The 17,136-nt window shown below is 42.0% G+C and overlaps 1 protein-coding gene across 1 annotated transcript in view; it reads left to right on the top strand.

Annotated features, from left to right (window-relative positions):
* ITGA9 (integrin subunit alpha 9) overlaps positions 1–17,136 on the top strand; it is a 569,728-nt gene that overhangs the window by 388,278 nt on the left and 164,314 nt on the right. The window contains exon 18 of the mRNA XM_077491718.1: positions 13,486–13,636. Within this exon, the coding sequence (XP_077347844.1) occupies positions 13,486–13,636 (151 nt within the window). The remainder of the gene's footprint in view (positions 1–13,485; positions 13,637–17,136) is intronic.

Below are 17,136 nucleotides of genomic sequence, written 5' to 3'. Positions count from 1 at the left end.
CTGGGTAACTATATAAATGGTAGTATTATGAAAACTTAAAACCTAATTTAGATTAGCTCCACTGTGGTAAAATGAAAATGGTTATTGGATTTGTTTCTTTTTATCCTCGTTTCTATTTTATTTATGCTTCTGTTTATTGTATCTACTTTGTAAAATGCATCTAATGCCGCGTACACACGACCAGACTTTCCGACAGAAAAGGTCAGACGGTCTTCCCGAAGGAGTTCCGACGGACTTTCGACGGAGATACGACGGACTTCCGACCAAACGGACTTGCCCACACATGAACAGACCGTTCGTTTTGAACGTGGTGGTGTACGACGGGACTAGAAAAGGAAGTGCAATAGCCAGTAGCCAATAGCTGCCCTAGCGTCGTAGTTGGTCCGTTGGACCAGCATACAGAGGAACGGTTTTCCCGGTAGAAATTGATTCCTTCGGACAGATTTGAAACATGTTCTATTTCTAGGTTCGTCTGAATTTTTGAAGAAAAAAGTCAGATGAAGCCCACACATGATCGTAATCTGACGGAATGATTCTGTCAGACCTTTTCTGCCAGAAAGTCCGGTCTTGTGTACGCGGCATAACTCGTACCTCAGGTGTGGGTTATTCAATCCTTTGTCACTAAGCCTTATATTAAAAATTACCGGAATTAAAGTATAACCAAAGGCAACCTTTTTTTCATTTTGAAAAGACTAAGGGAGGGTTGTAACCCCTGTCAGTTTTTTCTTTTTGCCATTTGTATCCCATTGGGGATATTTCCCTTCACTTGTCCCAAAGGCAAAACATGAAGTGAGATTAAATTCCTCAAAAGTGAGGGAATCCCTGATTGTCCCTCTGTCGATCGACTTGTGTACAACCAGTCTGTCCAAAAAAATAATAATAATAATAATATTGTTATTAGTCCCGAAGTCCAAACAAACACATTGGACATTATCGATCAGTTGCCCATAAAGCTTGCACATTGAGATTCAGCATTTCAAAAAGGACAACATAGAAAAACAGGGTTCGATACCATTTTGCATAAACTTGCTTTATCATGTGCGCCACTAAAAATGTATACAAGGAAATACTTTTGTTTTTACGCTTTTGTGATATAATGTCAATGGGGCATGAATTTAAAGATACATTTAGGGTACTACTATTATGCTGTATTGAATAAAAATTGCACCTTTTCTTGAATTCAGCGGATACTGACAATTATATTTTTGGGATGTATACCTGTAGTGTCACTTAATTATGTGAAAGCAGTATTAAAAATCACAGGAAAAAGTCTAGAGTTTATGTATTATGCATTATTGGCAACCTAACTTAATAAGAATGCAAGCTTTTGAAACACATTAAGTTGGGCTTTGGGTTAGGCAGGGAAGCCTTTTAAACCTGCATCACTAACAAAGGCTATCACTTAAACTTTAACATTTTGCATTTATCAGTGGCTAACTTCAGGGCTAAACTATACTGAATACAACAGAAGCAAGTGCTAGTTTCTAAGTTATAGTTTATGAAATGTGATGATTTATCATAAAATTGCAGTACGGGTTGGCTCATTCACTTACAAGCTATTAGACTACAAATAAGTGTTTATGTACTTGGTATTATACAGGCTGTGTGCTCAATGAAATCCGTTTTTAGAAGGGATGTTTTTTGCATTCAGCAGAGACCACTTTATGACTTTGCAGTTAGTATGCAAGATTTATAGCAGATGCTGAAGTTGGCTGGCATGCTATGTATTTGTAGAATGAGCTATACATAACAGCAAGCTCAACCTTAGAAGAGGAAGAAATATCAGCTTGCTCCCCAGCAGTGTCCTTTCTTTCTCATTGAATGGATGAGTGATTACTTCCATGTGTTCTATTCCAGATTGAACCAAGCAAATCTTTTTAACTTGAAATACTGTATGATTGTTACCCATAACTAATAATCAAATCACGCAGTCTACATACTGCACTGATAGTTTATTTTTCATGCGTTATTTTGTGAGTGTTTTGTGATATATTACAACCTTACAGTTCTCATAAATGTTACTGCATTCTCATGCATACCAATCCATTTTATTATATCAGTTTCATGTTGTTCCATACCCTGCAGGAGGTAATACCTGGCCTCTCTGTAGATATCATATTGTAGAAGTAGATAGAGTACTAGTTATATGCAAGTCTTTAAGTAAACCTACCAGTGAAAATTTTTGACCTGCTCTTTTATAAATGGGCAAAAAGGTTATATTAATATACAGCATAAATTGTGTTTTGGTAGCCTTACCAATAGCAAGTTGACCAAAAGTATTCTTATTCTTTACCCACATAAAAAACAGTTCAGAACAGTTAATGGTCCTAAACCACTATGTTCAATAATTATCAATTAATATAAATGTGAAAATTTTTAAACATTTTCCTTGGTGGCTTTATGTGTAAGTTTTATATTATGAACCATCATTTGTTTGGCCAGAAAAAAACTATTATACAGTACGAGGATGCATCGATAGCACTAAATTGGGTGCTGAGTAGAAGGGAGGATATCCCACATATACAAAAATGTTTTTTGGGACAGACACTGGACTTCTGTATGTCGCACAACTACTTTTGGTTTAATGGACAATTCTTCTCACAACAGGTTGGCGTGGCTATGGGAGCTAAATTTGCTCCCAGCCTAGCCAACCTGTTTATGGCTGAATGGGAAGACAGGCATGTATTTAGCAGACAGAGACCCCAATTAAAGTTCTACTGCTGGTTCATAGATGACCTCCTATTTGTTTGGGAGGGGTCGGAGGAATCTGTGGTGGAATTTTTGGAAGACCTGAACAAAAATATAACATCAGGCTGGACTATCAGATCAGCGACAAGACTGTCAATTTTCTGGATGTAACCATTGAAAAAAGTATGAATGTGCTGAGTACCAAAGTGTATTTCAAACCAATGAATCAAAATAGTTATTTGTCCATTAGAAGTGGACATCACCCTGCTTGGATTAAAAACATCCCAAAGGGACAAATGCTTAGAGTCCGACATAATTGCACTAGAACAGAGGATTACTATATATAACAGTGAAGGTGAACAGAGGCATGTCTAGGATTACAAACCTTGATGATGAAACCTTTGAAATAAAGGAATTCATTACTTGCAACTCTTCATATAGACCTATTGTGATGTCCCTGTGGCTTGTTTTATGTGGGGAGAACAAAAAGACTCCTGAAAGTTCATATTTCGGAACATCTAGCAAATATTAAAAAGGGCTTTAAATATCAGTGTGTTCCTGCACTTTAAAGAAAAACATGATCAGGATCCATCTTTACAATCCTGTGGAATTGATTGTATATATCCATCTTGGAGGGGCTCAAACCGGGTGAGGGATCTGTCCCAAAGGGAAACTTGGTGGATTTTTTGATGAAATGCCTTTTTCCCAGAGGGTTGAACATTGAGGTAGATCTGAATTGTTTTATTATACATTTTTGACCTTCAATGGATATAAGGCCCAGTCAAATTCTGTGTAACAGGAATGTTGAAAATGGGCTTTGCAGAATTGCTTCATGCGTGGAATTGGTATTTCATGCATGCGACTTTTAAGGAACATTTACACTTCATGAAGAATAATAGTAGTTGTAAGATGTAGGGAAACAGTAGGGATAAATGAGATGAGTTACAGTCACTATCTACCAGTAGATATTTTCAGTTTTTCATTGGTTATCTCACTTGTCTCTATATATTGTAATCTTCTCATTATATTATATAATAATTTTTTGTCTTTGTGAAAATGGGAAATTACGTGTAGATAATTATTGATGGTTGTGTATAATTTCAGCCATTTATCCAGAATATTTGTTTTATTGTTTTAGTATATTTTATGATATCTGATTTTTTGATATTATCGACAGATATCCGGGGATGTGCTGCTTAATTGCTGTGCGATCATCAGCTGCCAGTATACCTAATTAATTGTGGAATGTATAAATCATGAGACATCGGTTGTTGCCTATGATGCACCCTTGAATGTTGTTCCTTTAGCTGCTTGGAATCGATGTAACATACAGTGTATTGCGGGTATGGGAACACGAGGTGTGCGCAGGCGCAGTTTGTACACTTGCATTCGTGATTGACGTGAGTTTATAAGAGGGGTGTTTGCAGTGCCATACAGCCAATCCAACGATTAAGTCTGTGTGACGAAACATGTCAGGCGTGGCTGTACGACAATCATCATCACTAACGTTTGACGCGATATGCCGAATCAGTGGATGTCTGAGTCTGAGGAGTGGGTGAGAGTGAGAGAGCATCTGCACACCTCGGGTACACTGTGACCACAATACACCACTTTAGATGTTTATGGAAGATTTGCTGTGGTATTTCTGTTTTCTTTGAATTCTACCAAATGTGAGTGTAATGGTTGAAGATTTTAGAGTATTTTATTAAACTGGCTTTACGTTATCACACTATTGGAGCACTTTTTATTATTTACATGTGGAGAGATCCCTTATATACACGGCTGGATATCGGATAATTTTTTTAACCCTTTCTGTGTGGTTTAAAGCGTGTGAGGCATATCAATTCAGTGAGTGTGTTTTCTGCAGGGAGCGGAATCACTTTGCACATTGGGGTGGTGGATGAATAGGAAGATACTACACTAAAACAAGTTTTACTGGATTAATTTTATGGACTTTTACATTATAGGATTTATTCATATATATTTTTTCACTTATCACATGGTGATAATATTTCATTTTTGTTTTCACATTATGTTGGACTGAGTATTTATGTATGATTACAACATTGTGATTTAAGCGTCACAATTTTTTCTTACTTTTCTAATTCAATAAGGGTTAAAATACAGGTTTAAAGACACAGCTGTTGTCTTGATGCTCAATCCCTATTATCCTAGCCAGCCACAAAGGTTTTAATTCTGAATATACATCACTCCCATTTTAACATCGAACAAGACCAAATGCTCGATTAGAATATCTTCACAGTAGAGGACAATAAGCCAAAGCTTGAGACATAGTCTAGCAGGTGCAATGTCTTCAGCTACCAAAATGCTGGCTAGACAGGTTTGAGACAGATTTGCCATGCAAGCACCACCCAGCTTGACAAAAGTCAATTTGAAAATTGAGGGAGCTATGTGGAAAATTATTGTCCAGACAGTGATTGCATTCTATCAGAATGAATTGTATAATATGAGAGAGTCATTAATATCTTGGGTCTCTTTGGGTCTGTACCAGCTATGGTAAGAGTGAGTGTTTGGGATTAAACACTTCTAGTGTCATATTGAAGGAAACTACAAAGCCAAAAGTGTTATCAAGGATCAATTTCTTCCTGGGGAGGGTGTTCAGATAAAATATATACAAAATACACAAATCCTTTAAACAACATGCTTGGAGAATGCCTTAAAGTTGTGCATGGTGTTATAGAACAGTCTCAGCAACACTGGCGCACAATTGATTTTTTCTTATATAATTAGCTTGGCTTGAATAAATAATGTGTACTGTACTTATATATTCCGCTAAAGTGTCAAAAGTTCAAAATAAATAAATATGTTTCAAAGAAAATAAATATTTGGTCCCCTGCATTACTATGTTTAGAAATGTACTATAAAGGCAGTGTTTGAAGGTTTGCTGCTATATACCCAATACATGTTCCAAGATAGTATAAAATAGCTTAAGATGGTAAAGCGCTCAACTAACTGATAATAATATTATATGAAACAAATCATAAACAGTAACACAATATGCAGTAAAAAGACAGCAAAAAAATTGTAGAAAAAAACTAATATAAGTGTATTTACATAAAAATATATATAGCAAAAATATGTCACTTTATACCAAATATAAAGTGCTTGTGCACATAGGCCAGTGTAAGATACACTGGTTTAGTATAAAAAAACTGAGAAAACAATGAGGTCCAAATAGTGAATTTGTGGTTGTGCAAACATGTAATACACCTTCAGTGTCCCTCCACCTTCACATCTATGCGCTCACCACCATATAGGACCAACAGCTGGTCACCATGCGCCTTCCCCTTTAAGGGGTATATGAATCCTTGGTGGATGATTGTAACCTCCTTGGGTTCAAGAGAATCCTGGGTAGTTCCCAGCAGTAGTGCTCATAAAAGGATAAAGGAAACTGACATAGTGCTAAATCCTTTTTAAAACTTTTAACAAAAATATCCAAAGTTAAAAGACACCTGTTTCTGTGCACTGACACTGGTGCACTCAGATCGCTTGCATCTCACATTGGGGTGTGCAGCCCCCTTAAGGATTGCTTGGATATTTGTGGCAGCAGCCAACACACAGGGTAAGAAAGCGCCCTGGTTGTGCGTGCTGACGTCACTAGGCCCCACTCCCGATGCGTGATGAGTGACAAAATATATTTTTGCTGTCCGTGTCCCACTTCCTGTACCAGAGATTCAACAGCAAGAAAGAAGAAATTTCCTAAAGTGAGATAAAGTCCCTTCTTAGGCAGTTGTCCTTGTAACAGGCCCCCCTTGTGTACGGGCTTACCTTGGTTTGAGTCCATAATGCAGAGCTGTATGCTCACCCTTGCAAATATACAGCCCATGGTAATAAGGTAAAAAGCTACCTGGGCTGTGAATCTGTGCACGGGGGCTTGGCAGGGAATTTACCAAAGGATTATCAAGGTGAATCCATAGTCAGAGATTCCAGAAGTTAGAGTTAAGGATGAACAGAGCCAGGGTCAGCAGCCGAGGTCAGGAACACTGCAACTTGAAAACAAGAACAGAGATTGGGTGCAGTTCTCCTAGGGGAGGGGGGGAGGCGGTCCCTGTTTTCAGAAGGAGGAGGACTGTCTTGGCCACTGCTAAAGCCAGTCACAGTCCTGCTAGCCCCATCCACGATCTGGAGGAAGATGACTCACTTGGTTGCCACTACCAATCTCAGAAAGAAGGGATTTCACTGTGATTGAGAAAACCACAATCAGGTGACAGTATGTGGAATTACTATTGAGCTTCTGGGAACTTTGTTGAAATTATCCCTGAACCTTTGCGTCACTTACTACTGAACCCCTGCACTCTGTGTCCCTTTAAGCCACAGCCAGTATTCAGCACAATGAAAATCACACCCAACCACTTTTTCTCAGCTGTGGGGGCCCAACTTATGATCCTGCACACAGGCCCACTGCTTTCAGAAAAGGCCCCTGACCTGAGCTCATCATTCGTTCAGAAGTGAAACAGAAGAGCAGGAGGGTACAGCGGTGGGGCAGATGTGCAGGGAGGTACAGTGATGGAAGAGATGAGAAGGGGGTTCAGCAGTGGGACAGAAGAGCAGGGGGGGTATAGTGATGAGACAGATGAGCGGGGGGTTCAGTGTTGGGCCAAATGAGCGGGGGGTTCAGTGTTGGGCCAAATGAGCAGGGGGTTCAGTGTTGGGGCAGAAAAGCAGGGGGGTAGAGCAGTGGGGCAGATGTGAAAGGAGGCGTATTGGTGGGGCACATGAGCAGGGGGTACAGTGGTGGGGCAGGATAGCAGGGGGAACAGAGGTGGGGCAGAAGAGCAGGGGGTACAGAGGTGAGACAGATATGCAGGAGGTGCATTGGTGGATCAGATAAGAAAGTGGGTTACAGTCGTGCGGCAGATGAGCAGACGGGTTCAGTGTTAGGACTGATGAGAAGGTGATTCAGTAGTGAGACAGAAGAGCATGGGGATATGGCAGTGGGACAGATGTGCAGGGAGGTAAAGTAGTTGGGCAGATGAGAAAAGGGGTATGTTGATGGGGCAGATAAACAGAGGGGTTACAGTGGTGGGGCAGATAAGCACAGGGGTTACAGTGGTGGGGCAGATGAGCAGGGGATTACAGCAGATGAGCAGGAGGTTACAGTGGTGGGACAGAAGAGCAGGGTGGTACAGTGGTAGGGCAGATGTAAAGGGGGTTAAAGTGGTGGGACAGATGAGCAGGGGGTACAGAGATGGGGCAGATTTTCAGGGTAGTACAATGCTGGGGTAGATGTGAAAGGGGTTACAGTGGTGGGGCAGATGAGCAGGGGGTACATTGGTGGGGCAGATGAGCAGGGTGGTACAGTGCTGGGCAGATGTACAGGGGGTTACAGTGGTGGGGCAAATGTGCAGGGTAGTATAGTGGTGGGGCAGATGTGCAGGGTAGTACAGTGGTGGGGCAGATGAGCAGGGGGGTACAGTGGTGGGGCGTATGAGCAGGGGGGTTTGGCAGTGGGGCAGATTTGAAAGGAGGTGTATTGGTGGGGCACATAAGCAGGGGGTTACAGTGGTGGGGCAGAAGAGCAGGGGGTACAGAGGTGAGACAGATATGCAGGAGGTACATTGGTGGATCAGATAAGAAAGGGGGTTACAGTGGTGCGGCAAATGAGCAGATAGGTTCAGTGTTAGGACTGAGCACGGGGTTAGAGTGGTGGGACAGAAGAGCAGGGTGGTACAGGGATGGGGCAGATGTGCAGGGTAGTACAATGGTGGGGTAGATGTGCAAGGGGTTACAATGGTGGGGCAGATGAGAAAGGGGGTACATTGGTGGGGCAGATGAGCAGGGTGGTACAGTGGTGGGCAGATGTACAGGGGGTTACAATGGTGGGGCAGATGAGCAGGGGCTACAGTGGTGGGGCAGATGTGCAGGGTAGTACAGTGGTGGGGCAGGTGAGCAGGGGGTTAGAGTGGTGGGACAGATGAGAAGGGGTATACAGTGGTGAAACAGATTTGCAGGGGGGACAGCGATCTGAGGTGTGGAGTTGCAGGAATTCTGGCTGATCTGAGGCGTGAGAGTGCAGGATGTTAATTTCTCACTACTAAAGTCGTTTACAGCATTTACTTTATAAAAAAATTGACATTATTTTGTTATAAAATTGGCACGCTCAATTTCTTTGAAAACATTTTTCAGTACAGTGTGCTCAAAAGGTTGCCTACCCCTAGTCTAACTATCCCCCACTCATCATAAACTGAAAAAGGGTTTGCTACACTTTAAAAGATTGCAGATGATAAAACAGTGTCAAATTTGCCAGGCATTCGTTTGTAAACATAAAAAAAACAATTGCCAGGCTGGGTACATTTTATTGAGGGAGAATCAGCCAATATGTACTAGAGACCGAGTGCAGGCAGACGTTTTAATACAAGAATGAAGAGATCACAGTGTTAAATTGTCTAGTAGCAGGATAGTTTTCATTGGGGACAATAGGTTTAATCAATGTATACCTAACTTTTATTTTTTTACTGTGGTGATAGGGGGAGCGATGAATATGAGTGCATACTGTTATTGCATTTAGTCTTTTTTTTTGTTTTTAATTATTCAGTAGCATGCTGCAAACAAAAGGCAGCTCCAACAACAGATGATCAGTAACTAGTGGAGGTTGTGCTTTGAACATGCCAAAGTTAAAAAAAAAAAAAAAAAAAAAGAAGAAAAAAGTTCCAAGCAACATATGATAAAGAATAACCCCCCAAAAAATGAAAATCACAAAATACCAAAGGCTATTTTATATTTTAAGGGAAGCCATGCAAAAAAAACAGTCTGACCTAAAGAAAGGCCTTATCGACATAAAATAAAAACCAATGTACCCACAAAATAAATTAAAACTAGGCAATCTTAATTAATGTCTAGTTCCTTAACTGACACTAATTTCTCTCGATGCAGTTTGTAAGCTTCCCCTTTACTTTTTGTACAACCACTTTAAATGGTCTGGCACTACGGTTTTTTTGTTTCCCTTTTTTATAACGAGAGGGCAGGCTTATCCAAAGACTCCCTTATGGGACCTTTTAGGTCTGCTAGCCATTATTCATATGCCATGGTGAATCTGGACCTAAATTCACTGGACTGCAGATTTATAACTGACAAGATTCACCTTGATTCTGGTAGTGGCCAACCTGAACTTTATCCCTAGACAAAAATAAGCTAAATAATACTTTCTCACATGAGACAAGACAGCAGCTGGACACACACAGAAGCTGGTCATGGATCAGACATGTATGTTCCAGCAACAGGCACATTTACAAACATCAACAAATAGACACACAAAAGAACAAGTCAGAGACACTGATGACTGAGACAAGTCAATGACATACAGGGTGAGCTGAAGACTAGGGATGAGCTGAACATCGCTTGGCTCTATTCGCCGCAGAACATGCGAACAGGCAAAAAATTTGTTCGAACACCGTTATAGTCTATGGGACACGAACATGAATAATCAAAAGTGCTAATTTTAAAGGCTTATATGTAAGGTATTGTCATAAAAAGTGTTTGGGGACCTGGGTCCTGCCCCAGCGGACATGTATCAATGCAAAAAAAAGTTTTAAAAATTGAAGTTTTTTTCAGGAGCAGTGATTTAACAGAACAGTCCGAGAGCAAAATTACATTTCTAAAGGAAAAAAGTAATTTAAAAGTACTTGCGGCTATAATGAATTGTCCCGGCAATACACATAAAAGTAATTGAAAAAAAATCGCATGGGATTCCCCCACAGTCCATTACCAGACCCAAATATTAAGGGGAACCTCAAACAAAAATTTAAAAAACAATTGCGTCGGGGGTCCCCCCAAATTCCATACCAGGCCCTTCAGGTCTGGTGTGGATTTTAAGGTGAACCCTGCGCCAAAATTTAAAGAAAAATGTCGTGGGGGTCACCCCAAAAATCTATACCAGACCCTTCTTCTCTTGCTCCGCCGACAGACCAGAAAATAAAGAAAATGCATGATGTTCCCGGGTGAACCCGCCCCCCTCTGATGCACAGAGATTTCCTTATGGCTTCCCCATAGTCACAGGGGGCAGGGGCCACCCAGTTACGTAAACGGGTTGCCCGCCCCGGGGGAAGCCATTGGGAAGCCCCTGTGCGTCAGAGGGGGGCGAGGTCACCCGGAAACATCACGGTGTGGCCACGCCCTCAGTTATAAAAGAACTGTCAAAGCGAAGACATGTCATACGGTGGGTGCCCCCCATGGAGGTGTTTTTTTTTCTTTGTTCGGTCCGTCGACAGAGCAAGAAAAGAAGACAACAACGACTTTGTGGGACATTTTTATTTTTTAATAAATGACTTGTCCCAAGCCGTGTCAAGTAATTTTTACCATTTTCACACTTTTTGGTGAAATGGTAGGGGTACATTTGTACCCATTACCATTTCAAACAGAGGGGGAGGCCAGGAGCTGGGGGTCCCCTTGTTAAAGGGGGCTTCCAAATTCCGATAAGCCCCCCATCCGCAGACCCCCACAACCACCGGGCAAGGGTTGTGGGGATGAGGCCCTTGGGGACACAGTGCTTTGGGGGGCTACCCCAAAGCACCCTTTCCATGTTGAGGGCATGTGGCCTGGTACGGTTCAGGAGGGTGGGACGCTTTCTCGTATGTGTATTGCTGGGACTGACAATTCATTATAGCGAGTACTTTTAAATGACTTTTTTTCCTTTAGAAATGTAATTTTGCTCTCGGACTGTTCTAAACACGGGAAACATGAGCCAATTTACAAGCATACTATAGACACCCCCCCAGGTACAAACTTTAAAGGAATATTTCACTTTTATTGTTTCACTTTAAGCATTATTAAAATCACTGCTCCCGAAAAAACGTTAGTTTTTGAAACTTTTTTTGCATTGATACATGTCCCCTGGGGCAGGACCCAGGTCCCCAAACACTTTTTATGACAATACCATGCATATAAGCCTTAAAAATTAGCACTTTTGATTTCTACCATAGACTTTTAAAGGATGGTCTGTGGCTTTTGACTTTTCTGCAAACACCCCAAATTGTTTGCTATTCGGCGAACAGGGGAACATTGGGCTCATCCCTACTGGAGACATTCAATAGCAAGAGGGAAGAAAAGAGGGGTTTGAGTAGTGGTTTAGTATACAGGCAGAGGCTAACTATTATCTAATCCAGTCTTTCTCAACCTTTTAACCTCCGAGGAATCCCTGGCAAAAAGTTTGATATCTATGGGAACCCCTGAAATAGCGTTAAGCTCTACAGCTCATGGAACATTGGTGTGATCAGCAAACTGTGCTATAACAACAATTATTTTAAGAAATAGCATTAAATAATAGAAAAAAATATTAGAACTTACCTATTCTATGTGAAACTTGTGCTGTTTTTTTCTGCACAGATGCTCAATTCTGGGTATAACTTGAGCTAGGTAGTGTACAGGGGCAGCAGGACAGAGCACAGGAGGTCAGGACACAATAAAGGGGTTAGGGTGTCAACAGAGCACATTATGCGGTACACCAGGGCAGATTACATGGGGGGGCAGGAGGGCACATCATTAAGCACACAGCAGATCATGGGGGTCATCATGGGGCTAACAGCAGAGCATAGGGCACACAGCAGGGCATACAGCAGAACAGGGGGCACATCATGTCGCTCACAGGAGAACATGGGGTACACCATGAGGCACACAGCAGAACATGGGGCACATCATGGGGCTCACAGCAGGGCATGGGGCACATCATAAGGCACACAGGAGAACATGGGGCACACAGCAGGGCATAGGGCATATCATGGGGCACACAGCAGAACATGGGGCACATTATGGGGCTCACAGCAGGGCATTGGGCAAATCATGGGGTTCATAGCAGGGCTTGGGGAAAATCATGGGGAACACAGCTGAATACGGGGAACGTCATGGGGCACACAACAGGACATAGGGCACCCAGCAGAACATGGGGCACATCATGGGGCACATAGCAGGAACATGGGGCACACCCTGGTGCTCACAGCAGGGCAAAACACACACAGCAAGCCTTGGGTCACATCACATGGCATACAGCAGAACATCATGGAGCTCACAGCAGGGCATAGGGCACATCATAGAGCTCACAGCAGGATATAGGGCACATCATAGAGCTCACAGCAGGATATAGGGCACACTGCAGAACAGGGGACACACAGCAGGGCATAGAGCACATCATGGGACATACATCAGAACATGGGGCACATCATGGGACTCACCGCAGGGCATTGGGCACATCACGGCGCACACAGCAGGACATAGGGCACACAACAGAACATGGGACACATCATGGGATACACAGCAGAACATAAGACACACAGCAGAACATGGGGCACATCAAGGGGCTCATGGCAGGGCATGGAGCACACTATGTGGCACACAGCAAGGTACAGGACACACAGCATGGTACAGGGAACAGCAGGGCACTCAGCAGGGTACAGGGCACACAACAGATCACATATTAGGGACTATTTATGCAGAAATTCAGAAAAAACACTAAGTGCTAAAAAAAAAAATTCTCAACTGTACATTGGAGATCAAGGCTGCCATCACTTTAGGTTTAGTTGTGAACCTATATGACAACATTTGTTGACACATGCTAGTATTTTCTTAATGACTAATGCCTTGCAGTGTTCTATGCATTTAAAATGATGGTTTAAAGACGCCCATGAGCTGTGTACAAGATGCAGTTAATAAACACATGTACTGAATAAACACTGATGATTATATAATCCTAACATGCTCTGGTTTTGCTACATTTGGTTGTATTAGAGCAGTGATTGAGCTATAAATAGGAAGTTAAAAATAATCTGTTTATTTTTATTATTACAGTTTTGACTCAAAAACTGAGTATTTGGCATTGGGAGCTGTGAAGAACATTTCCCTTAATATCACAATTTCCAACAAAGGAGATGATGCTTATGACACAAATGTCTTCTTCAATTTTTCAAAGGAGCTGTACTTTATTAAAATGTGGCAAGAGGTAAGAAATGACGTGTATGTTGTTATTGGTCTTCTTTATTCATACTGGGTACATTTTTTTCTAGTAAAGCTGCAAGACCAAGTTTACATGTATTCATGTCCCCTATTGTCTGTTTTTAAACATACTGTATGTTGTAGTGCATTTACACACATTTTCATTATGCTTTTGGGCATTACAGCGCATATAAAATGCAGAGAAAAACAAACGTATCTCATTTTTCAAACGCACTGCATTGTACTGCATAGAACAGCTCATTAAATAACATTGCTTCTTATGACACCTTAGTCATCTCTCTTTACAACACACATGCTAAAAAGCAAAGGTATCTCCGCCTCCTTTTTATTTGTTTCTCTTCATACCTACTGCCTCCATTCTCCCCCCTCCTCCAGCCTTAGATTATTAGGTTCCTCTATTTCCAGTCGTAGCTGCCCTCACTCATCCGCCCCTTTGTTGCCCCACTTTTGTCAGCATCTATTACACAATGGTCAGGCATTCCCCATCAGGTTCCAGGCAGCTCTCCCAGTAGCAGAGCCATCGACAGAGGTAACCTTTGGGGATGGGTCCGTCTTGAAAACAATGTATTTGTTTTGACTTTACGTGGGTAGGCCCACCCTTGTTTTTTTCAAGTATAGTTTCATTCTTATAATAAAGAACACTCACCAGTCCATGGATTTTTCAAAAGCCTTTTCCATCTCTATATGCTGGTTTCAATACTGTATCTATGATTGGCATTTTGTAATGCTCAGATTATTTCTCGCTCCTTGTTTCTCATTGCTCTGTTATTCTTTGTGGCTTGTAAGAAGTTTCTGACTTAAAGAATCACAAAAATAAAAATGCAAAGGTATAAATAGGGTCTAATGGAGGATAGGGGGTTCTAGTTCTTCAGTGTTAATTATATGAGTATATATACAAGCTACAGTGGTTTTTAAGCAGCCTTTCTCAACCTTTTTAACCCCCAAAGTACCCTTGAAATAATTTTCAGGTCTAAGGGAACTCCTGCTTAAACCAATTTATCAGGCATCAGTGGAAAAAATGCCCCTTACATCCGTGGATAGTAAAGTTAATGGATCTTGGTCAAACTGCCACCCTTACAGACGACTAAATCATCAAAGATCATTGATATAATGCAGCTGGATCTTTCAAGTTACATTGGCCCCAGAACTATGAAAGCACCATCAAATAGGTGGACAATCAGCCATAGCTTGAGAAACCTCTATCCGCTTCTTGAGGAACTCTAGGGTTCCATGGCACCCTAGTTGAGAATGGTTGATCTAAATACATGAAAAGTATAATGATCTGCAGTTTTATCCAGGAATATTAAACTCTGCTATGTGTAGTACTTTACACAAGGCTTTCCTAGTATAGAACAGAGAACATTTATTCAGTGGTGGTATTTCTTTCCCTCATACATCCATTTAGGAGTGATATGATATGCTCTAAATTACATATTCCTTTTCAGCAAGAACCAACTATTATTATTACTTTTATTATAATACAGGATTTATATAGCGCCAACCAGGGGCGTTGCTAGAGGGTGGCTATTGAGGCTATAGCCCCGAATCTGGGGCCGATAGCCCCTAGCCTCTTGCCGCAGTGTCCCTGCCTAACCAGCGGGTCGTGGCTGTGGCGGGCGGGCTGCATGAAGGAGGCAGATGAGAGGAGAGAAGCGAACAAGTGGATGAGCAGAGATGACATCATCTCTCTCTGCCCGCGCCACATCACCGCTCTTCCGCCCTCACAGCCGGGCCTCTTCAATGTGGAAGCGAGGTGCTTCAGGGAGCAGAGAGATGACATCATCTCTCACTGCCCACCACACATCAATGCTATTCCGCCCTCACTAAATGGACCAGTGCTGCCGCCTGCCACTAATGCTGCGACAATGCACACTTGGTAGCACTGGCTGGCATGGCAAGTGACAATCCACATCTAGTGGCAGGTGATGGTGGCAAGTAACAAGCTGCATCTGGTGGCAGGCGACGGTGGCAAGTGACACACTGCATCTGGTGGCAAGAGATGGGGCAAGTGACACGCTCGGGGCTCCCACTGATTCTGCATTATGGTGAGTTGAACTATTTCATTTTATATTACAATGTAATAATAGAAACAACATGCTTCAATCACACTGGAAAAATTGCTTACCACCTCCCCCCCACCCCTGGGCTTGCAAAAAGGTTGGTGACTGCTGCAATGGGCTCTAGCCTGAGATCTTTTGCAGACCTAGCAATGCCCCTGGCGCCAACAGTTTACTGTATAGTGTTCACAGGTATGTAGAACCAGCAAGAGCACAATAGCCTATGCTCAGATTTAGGTGTTTCTCTTTAAAAGGTTAAAGGTTTAAGTATCTTTGTTTTTTTTAAATCAGAATAAAGTTTATTAACAACTTTTAACAGTACAATAAACAATGCACATTCTGAATTATTACATTTATACAATACCTTCACAGAATACAAAGTAGAATAATGTTCTTGTACATAACTAAAGCAGGTTTATAAAACAGATTGAACCTGAGATGTCAATAGTCATTATATCTCACAGTGTATGCATCTTTAGATATGGTTTAGGAAGACATTCTCATCATATCTCTTCCCCAGTACTAAATTAAACTCACTCCAAGGGTGAGGGCACACTGAGTGGTTGAGTTCTCATGTTAAGTTAATAGCCTGTGAAGAATTAGGTCTAATGGAGCCAAGCCAGGGGTAGCTAGCCAGCATCCCCAGATCTTTTTTAACTGTGTCGGGCTGCCTCTACGCTGATATATCAAGCACTCATATCTCAAAGTTAATACCACATTGGCTAACCAAATCTGTAAAGTTGTAGAGGTTTGAGAGATGCAGTGTTGCAAGATAAGCTTTCAAGTTTGGAACAGTGCTCTGGACTCTGCCTCTCTGACATATTTTTAACCTCATCCAGCATACCCAATAAGCATGGTTTAGGGTCAAGAGAGATGGCTACTTGAAAAGTATTGTTGTTGGTGTTTACTATGCCAGTTCAAAAGAGGTGCAACTTTGGGCACCGCCAAAGGATATGTATTTGAGGTCCCCATTAGCACCCTTGCATCCCGCATACAATGGGTCTGGGCAGAGTCCAGGAGCAAACAATTTAAGTGGGGTACGATGAACCTGCGATAATATATATATAGTTGGGTGTCCGACCACTGATCCCCATCTATATCTCACATTTCTTCCACCCATTTTTCCATAGCCATGTTGGGAAAATTCTCCAGGTACTCTGGCAGCAGCATCACATAGCACTTGGAGATGAACCCTTTAGTGGATGTGGATTGCTGCTTCATATTAAAAAGAGGAGTGGGAGATAGCACCGCCTGCTCTATAGATGCTGGCACTTTAATGCCGTGCTGCAATTGAAGGTAGGGGAAGTACATTTTGTTTGACATACCTTATTTGGTTTTCATCTGGGCAAATGGGAGCAACCTGCCATTGCTTAAAGTGTGACGGAAGTGAGTAACACCATATGCTCGCCACCAGGCTGCACACTGCAGC

The sequence above is a fragment of the Lithobates pipiens genome, unplaced genomic scaffold (genome assembly GCF_037356315.1).
Source record: "Lithobates pipiens isolate NorthernLeopardFrog02 unplaced genomic scaffold, aLitPip1_a1.2 Scaffold_19, whole genome shotgun sequence".
In the NCBI taxonomy this organism is placed as follows: Eukaryota; Metazoa; Chordata; class Amphibia; order Anura; family Ranidae; genus Lithobates; species Lithobates pipiens.
The sequence above is the reverse complement of the archived record's forward strand: the minus strand, read 5'-3'. Positions and strand labels throughout refer to the sequence as shown.